Source organism: Anabrus simplex, chromosome 14 (genome assembly GCF_040414725.1).
Source record: "Anabrus simplex isolate iqAnaSimp1 chromosome 14, ASM4041472v1, whole genome shotgun sequence".
Lineage (NCBI taxonomy): Eukaryota > Metazoa > Arthropoda > Insecta > Orthoptera > Tettigoniidae > Anabrus > Anabrus simplex.
In genome coordinates, this window is record NC_090278.1 from 75570834 (window position 1) to 75587335 (window position 16502).

The window sequence follows — 16502 nt, forward strand, 5'->3', positions numbered from 1 at the left end:
TTCATGTCAAGGCGACTCAAATACCCATACTCCATCCGAGGTAAACAGTCTCCCACACAACAATCACACTGCTACATTCCTAAATATTTTTGAGTGTGATTTGATAGAATCTGAAGATGTTCTTTCAAGAGCAAAACATGTCATTCTCTTTTAATTAAGTCGTTTATTTTTCTGGTGTAATTCTGTTACCATATGCTTTTCTTTTTCAGGTAATTTATGCATTTATTTACTCAAAAATTAGTTTTGGTAGACTGAAGAACCTAACATTTATGAATTAATGAAGGTGTTATTATTTTAGCAGGCCATTTATATCTGTTCTCAAAATCTATCAATTCCCAGGAGTGGTACACTTGACTCATGAAGGCCATGGGTACCTGTTTTCCTGGGAAGATCCTCGCACCTCAGAGTTGGAGCTGAGCTGGATGGAGGCCAGAGAGTTCTGTCAGACTCACTGCATGGATCTGGTAGGTCTGGAGACCCAGGAAGAAAACATTCTTGTAAAGGAGAGGCTAGCGAAAGGTAAGCCTTTATCTGTTTTCACAATGATAATCACAGCGTGCCTACCAGTAATTTAAATCTGTTTTCCCTGCATTCAGTTTAGTTGGATATGATACATCAGAGTGACGCTCAAGTATGTTTATCATACTCCAGAATCATCATCTCGAAACATGTTTGGCACAAACAGTTTTTAGTTTCAATTATTATTTTAAATTAACACCTGTTTCACTGAATTTTGTCGCAATAAGTTGTTTTTTGCTCTGCATATTGATGTAAATATTGTATATTTGTGCTAATTTTATTTCCGTCTAGGCTCTCCTTTGTTTTTTCATTTGCTCTTTCATTATGTTTTTTAGCATTTTTTCAACTTATATTATGTAAATTATTCCAACCCCCCTAATTTTTTCACTGAAGATGGCTCAAACGAGCCGAAACATGTTTGAATTTGTTTGCTCCGTCTAATGACGGAATATATGATGTATTGAATAGGAGGATACTCTCATTTTTCGCCATTGTAAAGTGAAAACCGTCAATACGGAATGATTCTAGTATCTTGTAACACTTACAGTGGCATAAATAACTTTAAAGAAATGTATCATAAGTCAAACAAGCTAAACTTATCATAAGGTCCAATCTGTGAAGTGGGTTATCGATAATCCCACTGCAAACAGCCACAAATTTCTCATACAATTGTGAGATTCTCTTGGACTTAATCAGACACGAGTTCATGACACTGCTGTTGCCACAATACGAGGTTCAGTAACCATACTCTGCAAACATTTATAAAGCATTTGACAAATTTTACATCATCATATTATTTTTTCTAATTTATTTCTGGACCATGTGTTATTTTCTAACTAACACATTCTAACAAATTCACCATTGACTTTCAAAGACAGACGATATTTTGTAATCAATATTCTTTGTCCTTGTAGCAGCTGCCTCATGAGGAAAGTTGAATTTATTCATTAATAATAATGATAATAATAATAATAATCATCTCAGAATCAAACCAGTTACAGACGTGCCAACCTTCAAAAGTCAAAAATCAGGAGATTTTTTGTGGCATATACCGACGTGTTAAGATACATCGTTGATGATATAACTTTGAAGAATATTTAACACTTTATACTACTCAATTATGTAATTGCTCTTATTAATTAATTAATTCATTAATTTATTTATTTATTTATTTATAAGTACTGAAATATTGCGAGTATTTTATACTAAAATACTGCATGTATCTGATCTTTAGAACACATGGCTGACTTTTCATTGTAACTGTGTTAGGCATCTTCATAAATTTCTGAACTAGATTTATGCTCAAAGCAGTGGCCTCGTTGAACAGGTTTTAAGGTTTAATTCTTTTCCAGAGCTCTTTTTGGGGAAGCTTTGATCTGAACTGATTTTCTGTCCTTGTAATTTGCTGGAAGATAGTCTCACAGTCAGCACTGCTATGCGGAAATGATAAAATAACAAGCATTACGTTAGAGATTTTGTCATATATGAGACCACCAGCTGATTGTATCTGTCTTGCCACTGCCCACTGAACATCAATTCTCCCCAGCTACTTAAAGAATGAAGAAAAACCTGGGATTTTCAAAAAATACCGGAATACTAAATCTGTTCTCAAAATCGGGAGATAAGTCTCTGCGATCAGGAGAGAGCAAGGAAGGACCAAAAATAGAGAGTCTCCCGCTTAAATCAGGGAGAGATGGCATATCTGCGGTTACCATTTGAGCTGGAATACGGAAGATCAAGGATTTTCTCTTTTTTAATGCTATTTGTTTTGGGCGTTGACCTACAAAGATCTTTTGCCCCTACTTGCACCATATGTTATGAACCTGCATGTATTTGGATATTGCGGAAGTGTAAAGTGTTGAATGTGAGGAAAGGAACATTAAGGACGACACAAACACCCAGTCCCCAGGCCAGGGATATTAATCATTTACAATTAAAAACCCCTGACCGGACCACCGGGTGACAGATGGACGCGTTGCCCCCTACACTGCGGTGCCGGACAAGATCAAGACCAGGAGCCTGGCCTTCAAAGATGACATCTTGATCGTAAACAACAACTCTAAAGATGCTGCAGTAGGTGTTCAGTCCCTACATGAGACAGCGACAAAGATAGAACTACAAATATCATACGAAAAGACCAAGTACTTTGAGAGTAAGCATCCTGGGAAAACCCCTTTGTGACCATCTATGGAAAGATTGGAAAAGTCCATCAATTTCGGTATCTCTGCGAACAGGTCCACCCCAATGGTAGAGACGGAACCTACATCTTAGACAGATGTTCCAAACTCAACGCAGCATACCAACTGTCGCAAAACTGTGGCGACAAGAAGTGCATTTCGAAGAACGCCGAACTATGCCCTTACAAAACTGTTGTCAGACCCCAGTTCTTATATGCTATGGAGACCTTACTGATGAACAGGAAAGGCACCGTGGACGACCTGGAAAAAGTTGAAAGTTGTATCCTCCGGAAAATTCACAGGCCAAGAGTGCTCCTGGATGGAACCTACCGACTGAAAGCGAACTCTGAACTGTACCAACAGATGAAAACGGCTAACACTAGCACGCGACATAGGTGGCCAGAATTTTATGGGCACCTTCTGAGAAGATCTTCTCACTCATGAAAAGCTACAAGACTGGAAGCATGTGGCTCAGTGAAGTAAAGAGAGACTTAGCTTCCGCTGGGATTTCTGATCTTGATATCTCAGACTGCCCTAAATTTTGTAAATTGTTAAATTCGTGGTCTCCTCTACCAAAGGTTGCTAAATCTCACAAATCTCTTTCACAGGAAAGAAAGGAAAACTAACAGCAGGGCTCAAGAAGTATTGGGAATGAAAGTGAGCATTCAAAAAGAGCTAGTCATAAGTGCTTCCTAGTAGGCTTAAATCACTGATAAATATTTTTGCCAGGGAATTTAAAAATGTCCAAATTTAGAAGCTTCAGTTATGACAAGTTATGGTGTATTTACAAAGTTACTGGACAATCGTGGATTAACAATACAATACAGTTCGCCTCATAAACACTTATATCCAGCAGTAGTGTGTTCAGACTATAAGTTTGGTAGACATCATGTTATTATTTTGTCTCCTGTATGATGTGAATTTGATAAAACCCCTATCACTTTTACAAAACATAACGCATGTACTTCTGGACATTTTGAATGTGATTTTCTATTAAGGTAGAATGTGAAATTCCCTCAGCAAATCTCGTAGTGAAAATAAAATATCCTTAAAAAGGTTTCTATTTAGTACAATAATACTGTACATGTGACAGCCAGCGATTGGTGTATCGAAATCATGGTTTCCAGCATTTCCTGTTATAGGCGCTTCCAGTGTCCTCCCCAGAAATTTTCATCAGTCGGGTGGCAGGAATGAGTAGCCGGGCGGGGAATACTACGTAAGAAATGAATAAGATAAAATTTCAATTTATTCCCTTCAGGGCATTAACAATAATAATATAGCCTTAGCTACTGTGTGCAAACATTTTTATTTGATGCCATTTGGCTACTTGCTCGTCAGTTTTGACGTTCCGTTTTACTCTAGGCCTACTAGATTGCGGAGTAAACCCAATCTTTCTTGGACGCCTAAGGCTGAGTTTTAGTGAATTTTGTTGGGTAAACACCAACACCAATGCTGACATCGTACGACATGCTAATAATGGTGTAGATTTATCATTTAAATAAACAGTTTTACAGTATTTACGTTTCAATTTGGAGCACGCCATGATTCAAATATTCATTAATATTACGTAACTACGTGTATCTAGGTTATGTTAGCTGGGCGGCGTGTAAAAACGGCAGGGCGTGCCCACTAAAATGGTCCTAGGGAGAACACTGGGCGCTTCTCCTGTTCATTCCGCATCAGTCTTAAATATTTTCCGGCACAGTTTTATTTTGCCCGTCCGGTTATTAAATCGGATCTTCTGGTATCAAAACGTTTAGTGCAAGGCAAGTATTCAGATTCCATATTTATTAACATCTTCACCATCATTCTCATTTCCCCTTGTTCAGCTCCTGCCAGGTTGCCTCTCCTTCCACCACTCCTCTTCAGTAATTGTATTCCAGTCCAGTCTTCTCTTTCTTATACTGACTGTTCTTGTCAGAGTCCATCCATCTTGCTCTGGGCCTCCCTCTTGTCCTCTCTCCTTCTAGCTTTAGCCTCCAACATTTGTTTTGGTATCCCTCCCTCCTCCATCCTCATAACATGTCCAAATCATCTCAATTTATTGTCTTCCATCCCCCATCTCTTTTCTGACCTCAACGTTTCCTACTCTGCCTCTCCGTGTCTTCCCTACCATACTCTTCAGGAACTTCATCTCACGGGCCTGAACTTTACTCTTATCTTTTGCTGTCAAAGTCCAAGTCTCTGTCTGATGCATACGTTAAAATATGGGTATAGTACATCTCTTTACATTTGATAGGAACTTCTCTGTTCCATACCAGGTTCCTTGCAGTCTGGTAAAACACCCTTCTACTGATCTGCTTATCCAACCTTGCATGTTACATTATTTCACTTCACAAATATTTGTCCCCTGATACTAACGGTTTCTTTTCCTTCTCTTTCTCCTCTTATCATCACCACTGTTTTGCTCTTCTCCACACTCATTTTCATACTATCTTTCTCAATATTGTCATTTAAAGACTCCAGTTGGATTTGCACTTCTGTATTGCTGATTCCCCAGATCACTATGTAATGTAAACAACAATATCTTCACATCCCCTCCCCTTTGTTTCCCTTAGAATTTCATCCATAACCATTATAAACATAAGTGGAGACAATAAACTTCCCTGTCTTAGTCCAGTTTGGTTTCTAAATCAATCTGTTCTCCCCACTGGAGTCTGAACACAACTGGAACAATTCACTAGTTCCCTTGATTGCCTTCCACATCCTTTTCTTTCCAGGGTTTTCCCACACCTTTTCTCTATTAACACTATACCATCACCAGATCTTTCCCATATTCCCAATGTTTTTCCATCAGTAATCTCATGGTAAATATAGTCTATTGTTTAACTGCCCTAACGAAATGCATACTGCTCTTCTACATTTCTTTCCAACCTTCCTCTCCTTTCTGTTATTCTCTCCAATATTTTGGCTACTTCTGACAACAGTGTAATTCATTGATAATTGTCACATACTTTCCTGTCACCTTTCTTAAATACTGGTATTATTACGCCTTTACACCAATCATTGGGTACTTACTTTTTCCTCCATATACACCTTAAATGGAATAGTATTAGAGTAGGTTCAATCGTTCCAGTAGTCGGGAAGCTTGATAACTTCCAACAGAAGTTGTACAGAGGAACTGAGTCATAGAATATCCACGGGAAAGAGGGCTTTCAGGAGAATGAAAGGTTTGCTGACAGCTAGAAGCATACCAATTAAACTTAGGAAGAGGTTTACCAAATGTTTTGTGTGGAGTGTGGTGTCTTATGGTTCTGAAATGTGCACAGTCAGACAGAAAGAACAAAAATATTTAGAAAGTTCTGAAATGTGGTTATGGAGAAGAATGGAGAAAGTGAATTGAGGTGGTGTTGAGCAGGGTAGGAGAGGAGAGGAACTTCATGATGATGATACAGAAGAAGAAAACATCTTGGATTGGTCACATAGTACGTAGAAAATGTCTACTACAGAGAATCATGGAGGGAAAAGTTGAAGGAAAAGGAGGGAGAGGAAGAAGAAAGTTTGGAATGCTGAAAGATGCGAAGAGAGAAAGAAGTTACAAGAAAATGAAGGAAGATGCTAAGGACAGAGAGAAATGGAGGACATCCAGTTGATACCTGCCTAAGGACTGAAAGAAGACACCTAAGCAGCCTCTATAACGAATGCAGACGAATAGGTCCTGCTGCCTTTACCATTTTCACACATATTTCATTCATCCCTGCTGCTTTTCCTGTTTTCATTTGTTTAACAGCCATTTCCACCTCTGCCATTGCATCTTATTGGCAGATAAGAAAGAAAACACCAAAACATCAACTATGAGAGGAGTTTCCCCAGCCACTACAATGTCCTTTATGATAACAAAATAAATAACAATAGCACTCAAATATTAATAACAATAATAATGTTATTGGGGTTACGTCCCACTAACTACTTTTTTTGCAGTTTTCAAAGACACAAGGTGCTAGAATTTAGTCCCGCAGGGGTTCTTTTACGTGCCAGTAAATTTACCGGCACGAGACTGGCGTATTTGAGCACCTTAAAATACCACCGGACTGAGCCAGGATCAAACCTTCCAAGTTGGGGCCAGAAGGCCAGCGCCTCAACGTCTGAGCCACTCAGCCCAGTGCACTCACATATTAACAGGTTTATAAGCTTAAATATAAATCACACCACACCATTTTACAACAGCTGTGTCAACTATTAGAACTTTTTTAATTAGAAGAAGAAGAAGAAGAAGAATGTCATTGTTGTTACGTCCCACTAACTACTGTTTGATGGTTTTTGGAGACAGTGAGGTGCCAGAATTTTGTCCTGAACAAGTTCTTTTATGTGCCAGTAAATTTACTCAGACAAGGCTGGCGTATTTGAGCACCTTAAAATACCACCGGACTGAGCCAGGATCGAAACTGCCAAGTTGGGGCCAGAAGGTCAGTGCCTCAACCATCTGAGCCACTCAGCCTATCAGCAGCAGCAGAAGAATAAGAAGAAGAAGAAGAAGAAGAAGAAGAAGAAGAAGAAGAAGAAGAAGAAGAAGAAGAAGAAGAAGAAGAAGAAGAAGAAGAAACATTGCAAACCATAAGCAAACACCAGTGACTTAAATGTTTTTAAACGTCCAGTATGGTTCTGCAGAGGCAACGTGATGTCCATTCGTTAAACACCTGTGGTCTTCCCATGCGGCGGTTTACGCGGAACGTATCATTCTCTCTGTGATATTAAAGATCCACCCTCGACACTGTTAATCTCGGAAACCTGAATTCGCATATAATCTCTGCCGCGTGCCGCTGATCATCACACATTCAAAACTGGTTAACTCACAACGTATTGCCATCTTCACGACCCTGGTGTCTGTGACAGACTGCTCAGCTATGCCGCAGCTAGCCACAATGCTCAGGGGTCAAACACGGCACATTTTCTAATGGGACACCCCTACTAGTGACTTTTGGCCACTCAGTGTGTGCAATATTTTCAAATGCTGGGTCATCAACATCAGCACGATCAATATATTTTATAAGCCGTGTTGCTTCAAATCTGATCAGTCCACGGACATAGTGATACAGTTAAAACAATATATGTAATATATTTTGTTGCTGTGATCTATGTTACACCCACATGCAGGTTAGTTTTAAGACTCTTTTACATATTAACGAAAGTTTTATGACAAGACGTCAACACGTCGCGTTGCAACAAGGATGCAAAGAATTTTGTCAAATAGTTGAACTTTGTCTTTATATATATTTTTAATGGGTCTTGTTCTTATTTGACTGAAGATGTCCCGAAAGCGTTTTCTACCTCCAACAACCCATCCACCTGCCCCACCTTAAACTACTACTCCTCCTTTATTTCCATATCCTATCCTTTCCTTTCTTATTTTTACTTCCTGTTCGATTAATCATCTTCAAAAAATAACTTTTTTCCTCTCTTTTTCTTTTCCGCATTGAACTGTGTATTATAATGTCACTTACGGTTCAGTACGCCTCATTTTGGTGCTGTCATTGGTTTTTGGGATTTCCTTATAACCGCATAACCTTTAGTGGTGCTATTTGAGGATCCAACCAGCCTCTGGGCTGATGACCTAACAGACAGACACCTTATGCCACCTCTAGAACAATCTGAGCTCTTATCTTCAAGAAATAACACGCTATGTAAATGAGTTTCTCATATCTTCTAATATTGCGCTTTTTGACTTTTTTCTCTTCACAATTGTTTTTTATGTCAACTGTTCTGCATATCAAAAGAATGTGACATACAACATTCTATAAACATTAATATATACAGTACTTCTATCATCAATTATATTAAACACTATTGTACAATTTTGCACCTAGCAGCATTTGCAGGCTTGATCCTTGAACCATTCATCGAGTTTCATAAACATTTGGAAGCACAGTGTCATTCAGCATGTATATCTTGCTGCTCTCCAAGAACTTGTGACTTGCTACATTTATGTGATTGATCCTTGACTTCTTCAGGATTTTAGGAACTTTCATCACGCAGTACTAATCCCTAAAGTGTTATAGTGCTTCTTGAATTGCAACTGGTGAAAGATTTATACATCACCTATGTTTTCCTATGCATTGCTGTTATGTGATCAGCAGTACCGGTAGCACTTGAAATCAAATAGGAATGTAACAATACATTTCTAATTCTTTTTGTATTGAATAGGTTGAACCGTTATAAATCTTATTTCAATTTAATACAACCTCAAGCATGAAGTTTATTATATGTGATATAAGTTACATACTGCAGTCACATAATTTTTGGCATGTCAAGGTACCATGTTGGACAATATGTTATTTTATGAATCTTCTGGATTTTCAGCATGTTGTAAAAACAAAAACAAAAAACACACACACGCACGCAATGCTGTCAATTGTGTCTTCATCATCTTCATTTCCCACTTCCAGCTTCCCGGGTCGGGTTGTGAATCAAGAACCTCCATCGCTACCTGTCTCTCCACCACTCTTCTCCTTTTTTAAGTACATCTCCTGGTTTTCCTCCCCTCTTCTCTATGTACTCCCACACTGAATCTGTCCACCTCTTTCGGCTGATAGGTAGGAAATTATATACTATTAATCACGTGTTCTTACATTAAATAAACTCATATTAATATACATACAGCAGACATGTCATGACATAACCTCACATGTTTTGTTACAAGCACGATTTATACCAAATAAAGTTGGTACATAACTACGTAAATAATAATAATATTAACTTTATTGGCCACATTGGACCACTTGAGTCTTCCACGTACACTTTTTCTTTGAAGGTTGTACTGTTTCATTCTTCTTATCTGCCCAGTACTTCTTCATTTGTTCTGATCACAGTGTTCTTAATTCGTCTGAAATCTCTACAGGCCTTCTCTGCATCATTTCAGTTGAAAATTTGTGTTTCTCAAGAAGGGAGGTAATTTTATTCTTGGTCTCTGCATCTGTAATTTAGAGCCCTACCGTTTTGAGATCGTCTTGAATTTCTTTGATCCAATGCCCTCCTGTCTTCTTTCCCAGATTTCTCATCACTAGTTGTCGTAAAATCCTGTTTTGTGGTTATCGTAAGATGTGAAAGAAATAAGAGATTCTTTTCTTTTTCATCATGTTGGTAACTGGGTCAATCTCTTGATAGACAGTTTCATTGGGGAGGATTCTCCAGACTCCTTCAACCTGGTACTTTTTATTTATGAAATAATAATAATAATAGTCGAGCTCGATATTTTCATTATTTACCCATTGGTTAGAGAATTGTTTCCAAGTTATACTAGTCCATTACACTTGCATCAAGCATTAAAGCTTTGTTTAGTATAGTATAGTATAGTATAGGGGCTGCCTGGCTGAGGCGGTAAAGGCGTGCTCGGTTCACCCGGAAGGACATGGGCATCACGAAGTCGTAAAATTTAAGAAATGAGATTTCCACTTTTGGAGGTGCATATGGCCCTGAAGTTTACTCAGCCTACACCAAAAATGAGTACCAGGTTAATTCCTGGGAGCAAAGACGGCCGGGCATAGAGCTAACCACTCCACCCCATCTAGTGCTGAGGTTACGGATAGTGGAAGCCTCTACCTTCCACCCCTCCAAGGGCCTTCATGGCCTGTCTGGAGATGACTTTTCTTTGCTTTTTTTTTTTAGTATAGTATAGTATTTATTGAACATAACAGGCGATTAGCCCCGATACATGTTCACAATGCCCCTTTCCATGCACAAACAACTAACAACAAAAGAAAAGAAACATGAGACTCCTTGGGCATGCCATGAGGTCCATCAGATACTCCGGAAACGTGACACTCCCAAGGAAGGGTCACCACGGCAATCATCCTCAGTCCCTACATGCCACATCCATTGTCTCCATCTAATATTTAAAAAAAAGAAAAAAAGGTAATAATATTAATAATACTATGAAAAAGGACAAGCTAGCTACCCCTACTACTACTGTCCAGCCGCGCCATCACCCCTGGTGAGAAAAAGGCCACCCTCCCAGTGATGGTACGACCGTGGGGCCCAAAAGAGGACCCCAGCTACCCCTAGCAGATGACAGTGCAGTTTTCTCACCATTCCATTTGCGGCTGGCCACATGGGGCTGAAACCGCTCTCGTCCTGTTCCCCGCCTCTCTCACTCCTTACCCCACATATATCTCCATCATTCTTTGGGGTAGGCCCGTCCTACCCCATCCTGTTATGAGTATGTCTTCCTCTCCCTTACCCGTTAACCATACATAAATAGTGATAAAACAGCACATGCCCACATATGTGCTTTGTTTAATAAATTAAAAATACTTTCCTTCATATTCCAGGAAATCAAAGTTATGCATGGACTGGAGGGCGTAAGTGCAACTTTGAAGGTTGTGATCGTCCTGATTTGAAACCTGTCAGTGTTTATGGATGGTTCTGGGTGGGCAGCCACAAGAAATTACCACCCACCACTAACAGGTTGGACGCAGACTGGAGCAACACGGGAGGGTACGTACACTTAATTATCATCCCCACAGGTAGAGGATGTATATGCTTTGAAGTAATAACTTTTTTGTTACTGCTAAATTTCACAGTGTTACAATAGATCAGAGAGGATTCTTTGTAATATATCTATATATATATATAAACATTCTGTGCTGTTATGTCAGAACTCTTCCGATATACAGTATATTGTCACAAAGTGCAGTAGCGATTGAGCGTTCAGTCCCATATCTTCACTGCAATAGATTAGTTTAATACCTCTCATATTGATAGTGTGTTCAATGTGTTAACTGTGAAATAGCGTAGTTTCTCTACTGAAAGCATACAGTGTCCTGTACAGCTCATTGAAAGCATCTGCATCTTTCCATCCCATTCAAATCACTTCAGAAATTGTGTTATTTGTACCACATTGGGTAAGGTGGTACACTGGTGGGCAGTGTACAGAGTAGTTACCAAAGATGGAGGAGCAGTACAGGATGTCTCTCAACGTATACAAAAAGCAAATGGTGCCTTTGTTCAGCTCTATCCAGTATGGAAGAACAACAAAATATCTATCAGGACCAAACTTTGCATTTTTCAAAGTAATGTCAAGGCTGTTCTACTGTATGGGTCTGAAACCTGGAAAGTGACTAAACTGATTACCTCCAAGTTGCAGACCTTTGTGAACCGCTGTTTAAGGAAGATTCTGAACATCTACTGGCCAGAAGTAATCTCCAGTCATGAACTATGGAGAAGGACGGGTGAAACCGAGATGGACATACAGATAAAGTGACGGAAATGGATAGGGCATACATTGAGGAGTGGGAATGAAGCCATTGAGAGAGAGGCACTGGATTGAAACCCGCAGGGTAAAAGGAGGAGAGGAAGGCCCAAACAAACGTGGTGAAGATCAGCACACATGGAGGCAATGGAAGAAGGCAAGACCTGGAGAGAGGTGAAGAGGTTGGCTGGCAACAGGATCAGATGGAGATTCTATGTTGATGCCCTATGTTCCACAAGGAACAACAGGAATTAAGTCAAAGTAAGTCACGGGCTTCAATGGGAGACCCAAGCATAATAATGAATCAGTAACCTGTCAAATAACCATGGATAAGAATCCATCTCAAGTATTTTTCTTATTTTTTTATTTTTTTAACGTTACCACCCCTCCAAGTGCTCTAGTTTGCTGAGGCTAGCACAGAAAGTAGGAGGAAGGCAATTCAAAGCCCGTATTAGCAGTTTGGGCTGCTCTTCGATATAGTCTCATCCATGGTTATTCGTCAGGTTACACTGGCGCATTATTATGCTTGGGTCTCCAATCGAAGCCCGTTAGGGTGTACTATGAATACACAAGTTACCCTATGTTTAATGAATGATGTATACAGCAGAGCAGCATGAATTCATTGTTGTGCTATGCAAAACATTCTTCTGTTAGAGAGTGCCACTTTCGATTCATTCGCAAATTTCCTGGCATCCTTCCTCCTCACAGGAATGCGGTACATAATTTAGTGAAGAAGTTCCGCCCCACTGGGACCATTCTTAAGAAGAAAATGCACAAGAAACAAATTGTTTTAACAGAGGAAAAGGTTTATGAAGAACTCCAACAAAATCTATGTTCTATTTCGTACTACAAGTTAATGTGTCATTATCTCCTGCCCACAAATCAACAAAACTGTAAAAAGCCAAACCGTACAAACCCACCACTGGCCAACACTTAAGAGGATCTGACAGTTTCGCTTGGGTTCAGTAGTGTAACTGGTTGCTTCAGTCCGTTGACGAATGGTTATGTTGACCCAGAACTTTTATTTTTTAGTGATGAGGCACGGCTGCACTTAAGTGGCTACATAAATAATCAAAACATAAATTTTCAACTACGGCATTCGTTGCGAACATGGAACGGGAGTCCAAAGACAGTGTAAAAGCTAAACCTGAAAGGAAGCATTATGGATTACTTCTTATTATAGGTCATTCCATGTTAAGAAAACAGTATTGCTCTTACGACAACAGGGTTGCCATATCGAACAGCTCTGCTCAACGGCATCACGGGAAAACCGTGGTGTATACATTAGTGAAACTCAGTACTTCTTAAGTTCAAAATAAAGGAAGAAAGTAAGTAGCAAATTATTTTTTTGAAATCTAAGGTGTAAGGGTTGTAGGGTGGGGGGAAGGCTTATTTAGGTTTTACAGCAAAAGGGATAAACTACTGCTCATACAAGACCTCAGTATTGAAGTTCAAGGCAAACTGGGAGAAAATAGACAGCAGATAATTTTTATGAGCTCGGGGTGGAGGATGCAGTTAACTGCATTTAATAAATTTGCTCAGTCAACGCCTGGTACTACTGTGCCGTCATACTGTCCCACGAAAAAAAAGGTAACAAATGCGCTAGTGAAAAAGTGGAAAAAATGTGGCAAAAGTACAATGCACTTAAGAAACAAAAGCTAAATAACAAAACCAAGCACAGATAAACATCATAGTGAGTTTCTGTATCAGTACAAGTCATGCCATGATATATCGCTGCACACCACAACATCAAAATCTTCTCTTGAGCCATTTTCTCGTGATGCATACATACAGACAGACATACTATAATCTATCAGCTTCGTTGTCCGTATTGATAGTTTGAGCACACAAGTATAAAGAATGAGAGTTTTCCAGCTAATCAATACTATATTATACATCTAAAATATTTCAATTACATTAAAAAACAGTTTCATTCACTGCAAAAATCAGACATTACAACACTGTCATCAAACCAGAAAGTCTATATGCAATCGAATGTATTCCACTGAACAGGAAGGGCTTACTAGAAAACATTGAAAAGACAGAAAGGAAGATCTTGAGGAAGATACTAGGGCCCAGGAAAGTGGGTCAAGAATTTAGACTGCGACCAAATGAGGAACTATACAAAAGGACCGAAAAAATCACAACATCCTTCAAGAAGAGAAGACTCTGCTTCTACGGACACATTAAAAGAATGCCACCAGAGAGAACAGCCAAGCGAATTCTGGAATACATGGAGAACAGGAAGACACAAACTAGCTGGCTTAAAGGGGTCAAGGATGATATGGAGGAAAATAATATATCACAGCAGGTAGTATACAACAGACAGGAATACAGAAAAATCATCAACAAAATTAAGGGATTCCAAGATCAAAGTAGCAAAAAACAGACCGGCAACAACTGGTCACGAGAACGTAAAGAAGCCCACTCCGAAAGGATGAAGAAGTACTGGGCCGATCGAAAGAGGAAGAACCGTAAATGAATGATGCTTAACGTGGTCCATAGTAGACCCATTCGAAAACAAGAAGAAGAAAACACAGTAGCGGTTTTGACCTGTTAATTAGGTCATCATCAGCTGCTGATGAACCTGCTTATTCAATAACGATTGTACGATGTAAAACATTACTTATACTAAACATGAATGCCACATATTCCAATAAAATATAATGCTATAATGCTAAAATATAAAACACGGTAGAGTTCTTGATGTCTAAAATCCTTGTGTATTTTAAAATATTTTAATGGAACATGTGGCATTCACATGACACAAGGATTTTAGACATCAAGAACTCTACCCTGTTTTATATTATAGCATTACAGCATTATATTTTATTGGAATATGTGGCATTCATGTTTAGTATAAGTAATGTTTAACATCGTACAATCGTTATTGAATAAACAGGTTCATCAGCAGCTGACGATGACCTAATTAACAGGTCGAAACCGGTACTCTGTTTTAATGTAATCGAAATATTTTAGACATATAATATATTGATTAGGTGGAAAACTCTCATTCTTTATACTTGTATACATACAGACAGACAGGCAGACAGACAGACACACAGACAAACAGACAGAGATCACGGAAAATTAAAAAGTGCATTTCTTTGTTACTGTGCACATGTCTGATACAAAAATACCATTCTTTTTAAATTCTGAGCCATGTACAGATAAAACTCTTATTTTATATATATAGATTAGTACGATGCGCTCGCCACATCCAAAGACATTTTATACCAAATGCCAGGATTTTTTCAGGCCGCCAATAACATCTTCAGTAACAACTGCTCTACAGTACGAGAATATTAGAACACACACTAAATAAATAGAGAACTTCTCTTCAACAGTGGTTGTGAATCAAGGACCTCTACAGTTTGCTATTTTTCTCAGCTCCCCCAGGACGAGAACACCAGGAACGCATGTCGCTTTTGGCGGACATCAATAACAAGGAGTGCTGATGCTGACAGATGGACTTTTGTGGTATTAACTCCACCAAGGGACCATCAGGCCTGCTAAAAAGCCTTTGGCCTCTTTAGATCGTACTCATATTCATCCCCGAGTCCAGTGCTGCCTCTCTCACCATCTCTGCAGTGTACCGAAGTCCACCTACTCCGCCATAAATGCCGTTGAAGTCTTCAACTTTGGTTTAAAAGAAGATTCCACTTTCCAATACTTAATTTGTTGGTTAATCTATGAATTTTACTTAAGTTTAGCTTAATGTTGTACCGTCTAATAGTAAATGCTTCGTTCCAATTTTCTTGAACATTTTCAGCTAAGGAAAGCGCACATAGCTACTCAGCCAGTAAACAGCACATGTAAAGCGAGAGCAGCTAGACCAATGGGCAGACTCCTTAGCTACATTTTATGAAGGCCGTTGTTTTTTCAACCTCCAATAGGCTATAAATGACAAATGCATTACCCTGAAACATAGGCAGACTAATTGCTTAATGACTTCCATTTCAGACTTGGCGTGCCGCAGCCTGATGATCGAGAGCATAGGGGAGGAGGACCATCTGAAGACTGCCTGGCCATACTCAATAACCTTCACTCAGATGGGATCCACTGGCATGACATAGCCTGTAACCATCGGAAACCTTTCATTTGTGAAGACAGCGACATTGTTCCCCATGATGCTCGGTCAGAGGTTCCACAACTTCCTGTTGATATGCTTGTAAGTATTATGTGAGGAGCATTTATGAATATTTTAAACAAAGTAAGTACCGAATCTGTACAATTAAAAGGACATTATAGTAATATTTCATGAATTTCAAGAAAAAATATCTAAATTGGGTTTAGAACACTAAAAAATAATGTTTTTCAATTTGTTTAACGTCGCACCAAAACAGATAGTCTTATGGCGACGATGGGATAGGAAAGGTCTAGGAGTGGGAGGAAGCGGCCGTGGCCGTAATTACTGTACAGCCTGGTGTGAAAATGGGAAACCACGACACACTATCTTCAGGGCTGCCGACAGTGGGGCTCGAATACTAAAAAGTACCCTGATGTGAACTCTATAAAAAAATGCTTTCATTTTTTTAGTTCGTTTGGGCCACCTGAGGACCATGGTGCTTGCGCTTTAGCTGTGTTGTTGTTATTTTTGATGGTTGTCGCTTGTGGTGTTC

At 39.2% G+C, this 16502-nt stretch overlaps 2 protein-coding genes across 2 annotated transcripts in view; one reads left to right on the forward strand and one right to left on the reverse strand.

Annotated features, from left to right (window-relative positions):
• LOC136885753 (arrestin domain-containing protein 17) overlaps positions 1-16502 on the reverse strand; it is a 191774-nt gene that overhangs the window by 162314 nt on the left and 12958 nt on the right. The window lies entirely within an intron of this gene.
• On the forward strand, positions 193-16437 carry LOC136885324 (L-selectin-like). Its single transcript, XM_068230293.1, has 5 exons — positions 193-209; positions 302-519; positions 10961-11126; positions 15844-16051; positions 16420-16437. The coding sequence occupies exons 1-5, from the start codon at positions 193-195 to the stop codon at positions 16435-16437; spliced, it is 627 nt and encodes a 208-aa protein (XP_068086394.1).

Bases quoted from the DNA above. Each gene is read 5' to 3' on its own strand.
- LOC136885324 (XM_068230293.1), top strand. The intron at 520-10,960 runs GTAAGCCTTTAT...TTCATATTCCAG, and splicing joins AAAGGAGAGGCTAGCGAAAG to GAAATCAAAGTTATGCATGG. The intron at 11,127-15,843 runs GTACGTACACTT...CTTCCATTTCAG, and splicing joins GACTGGAGCAACACGGGAGG to ACTTGGCGTGCCGCAGCCTG.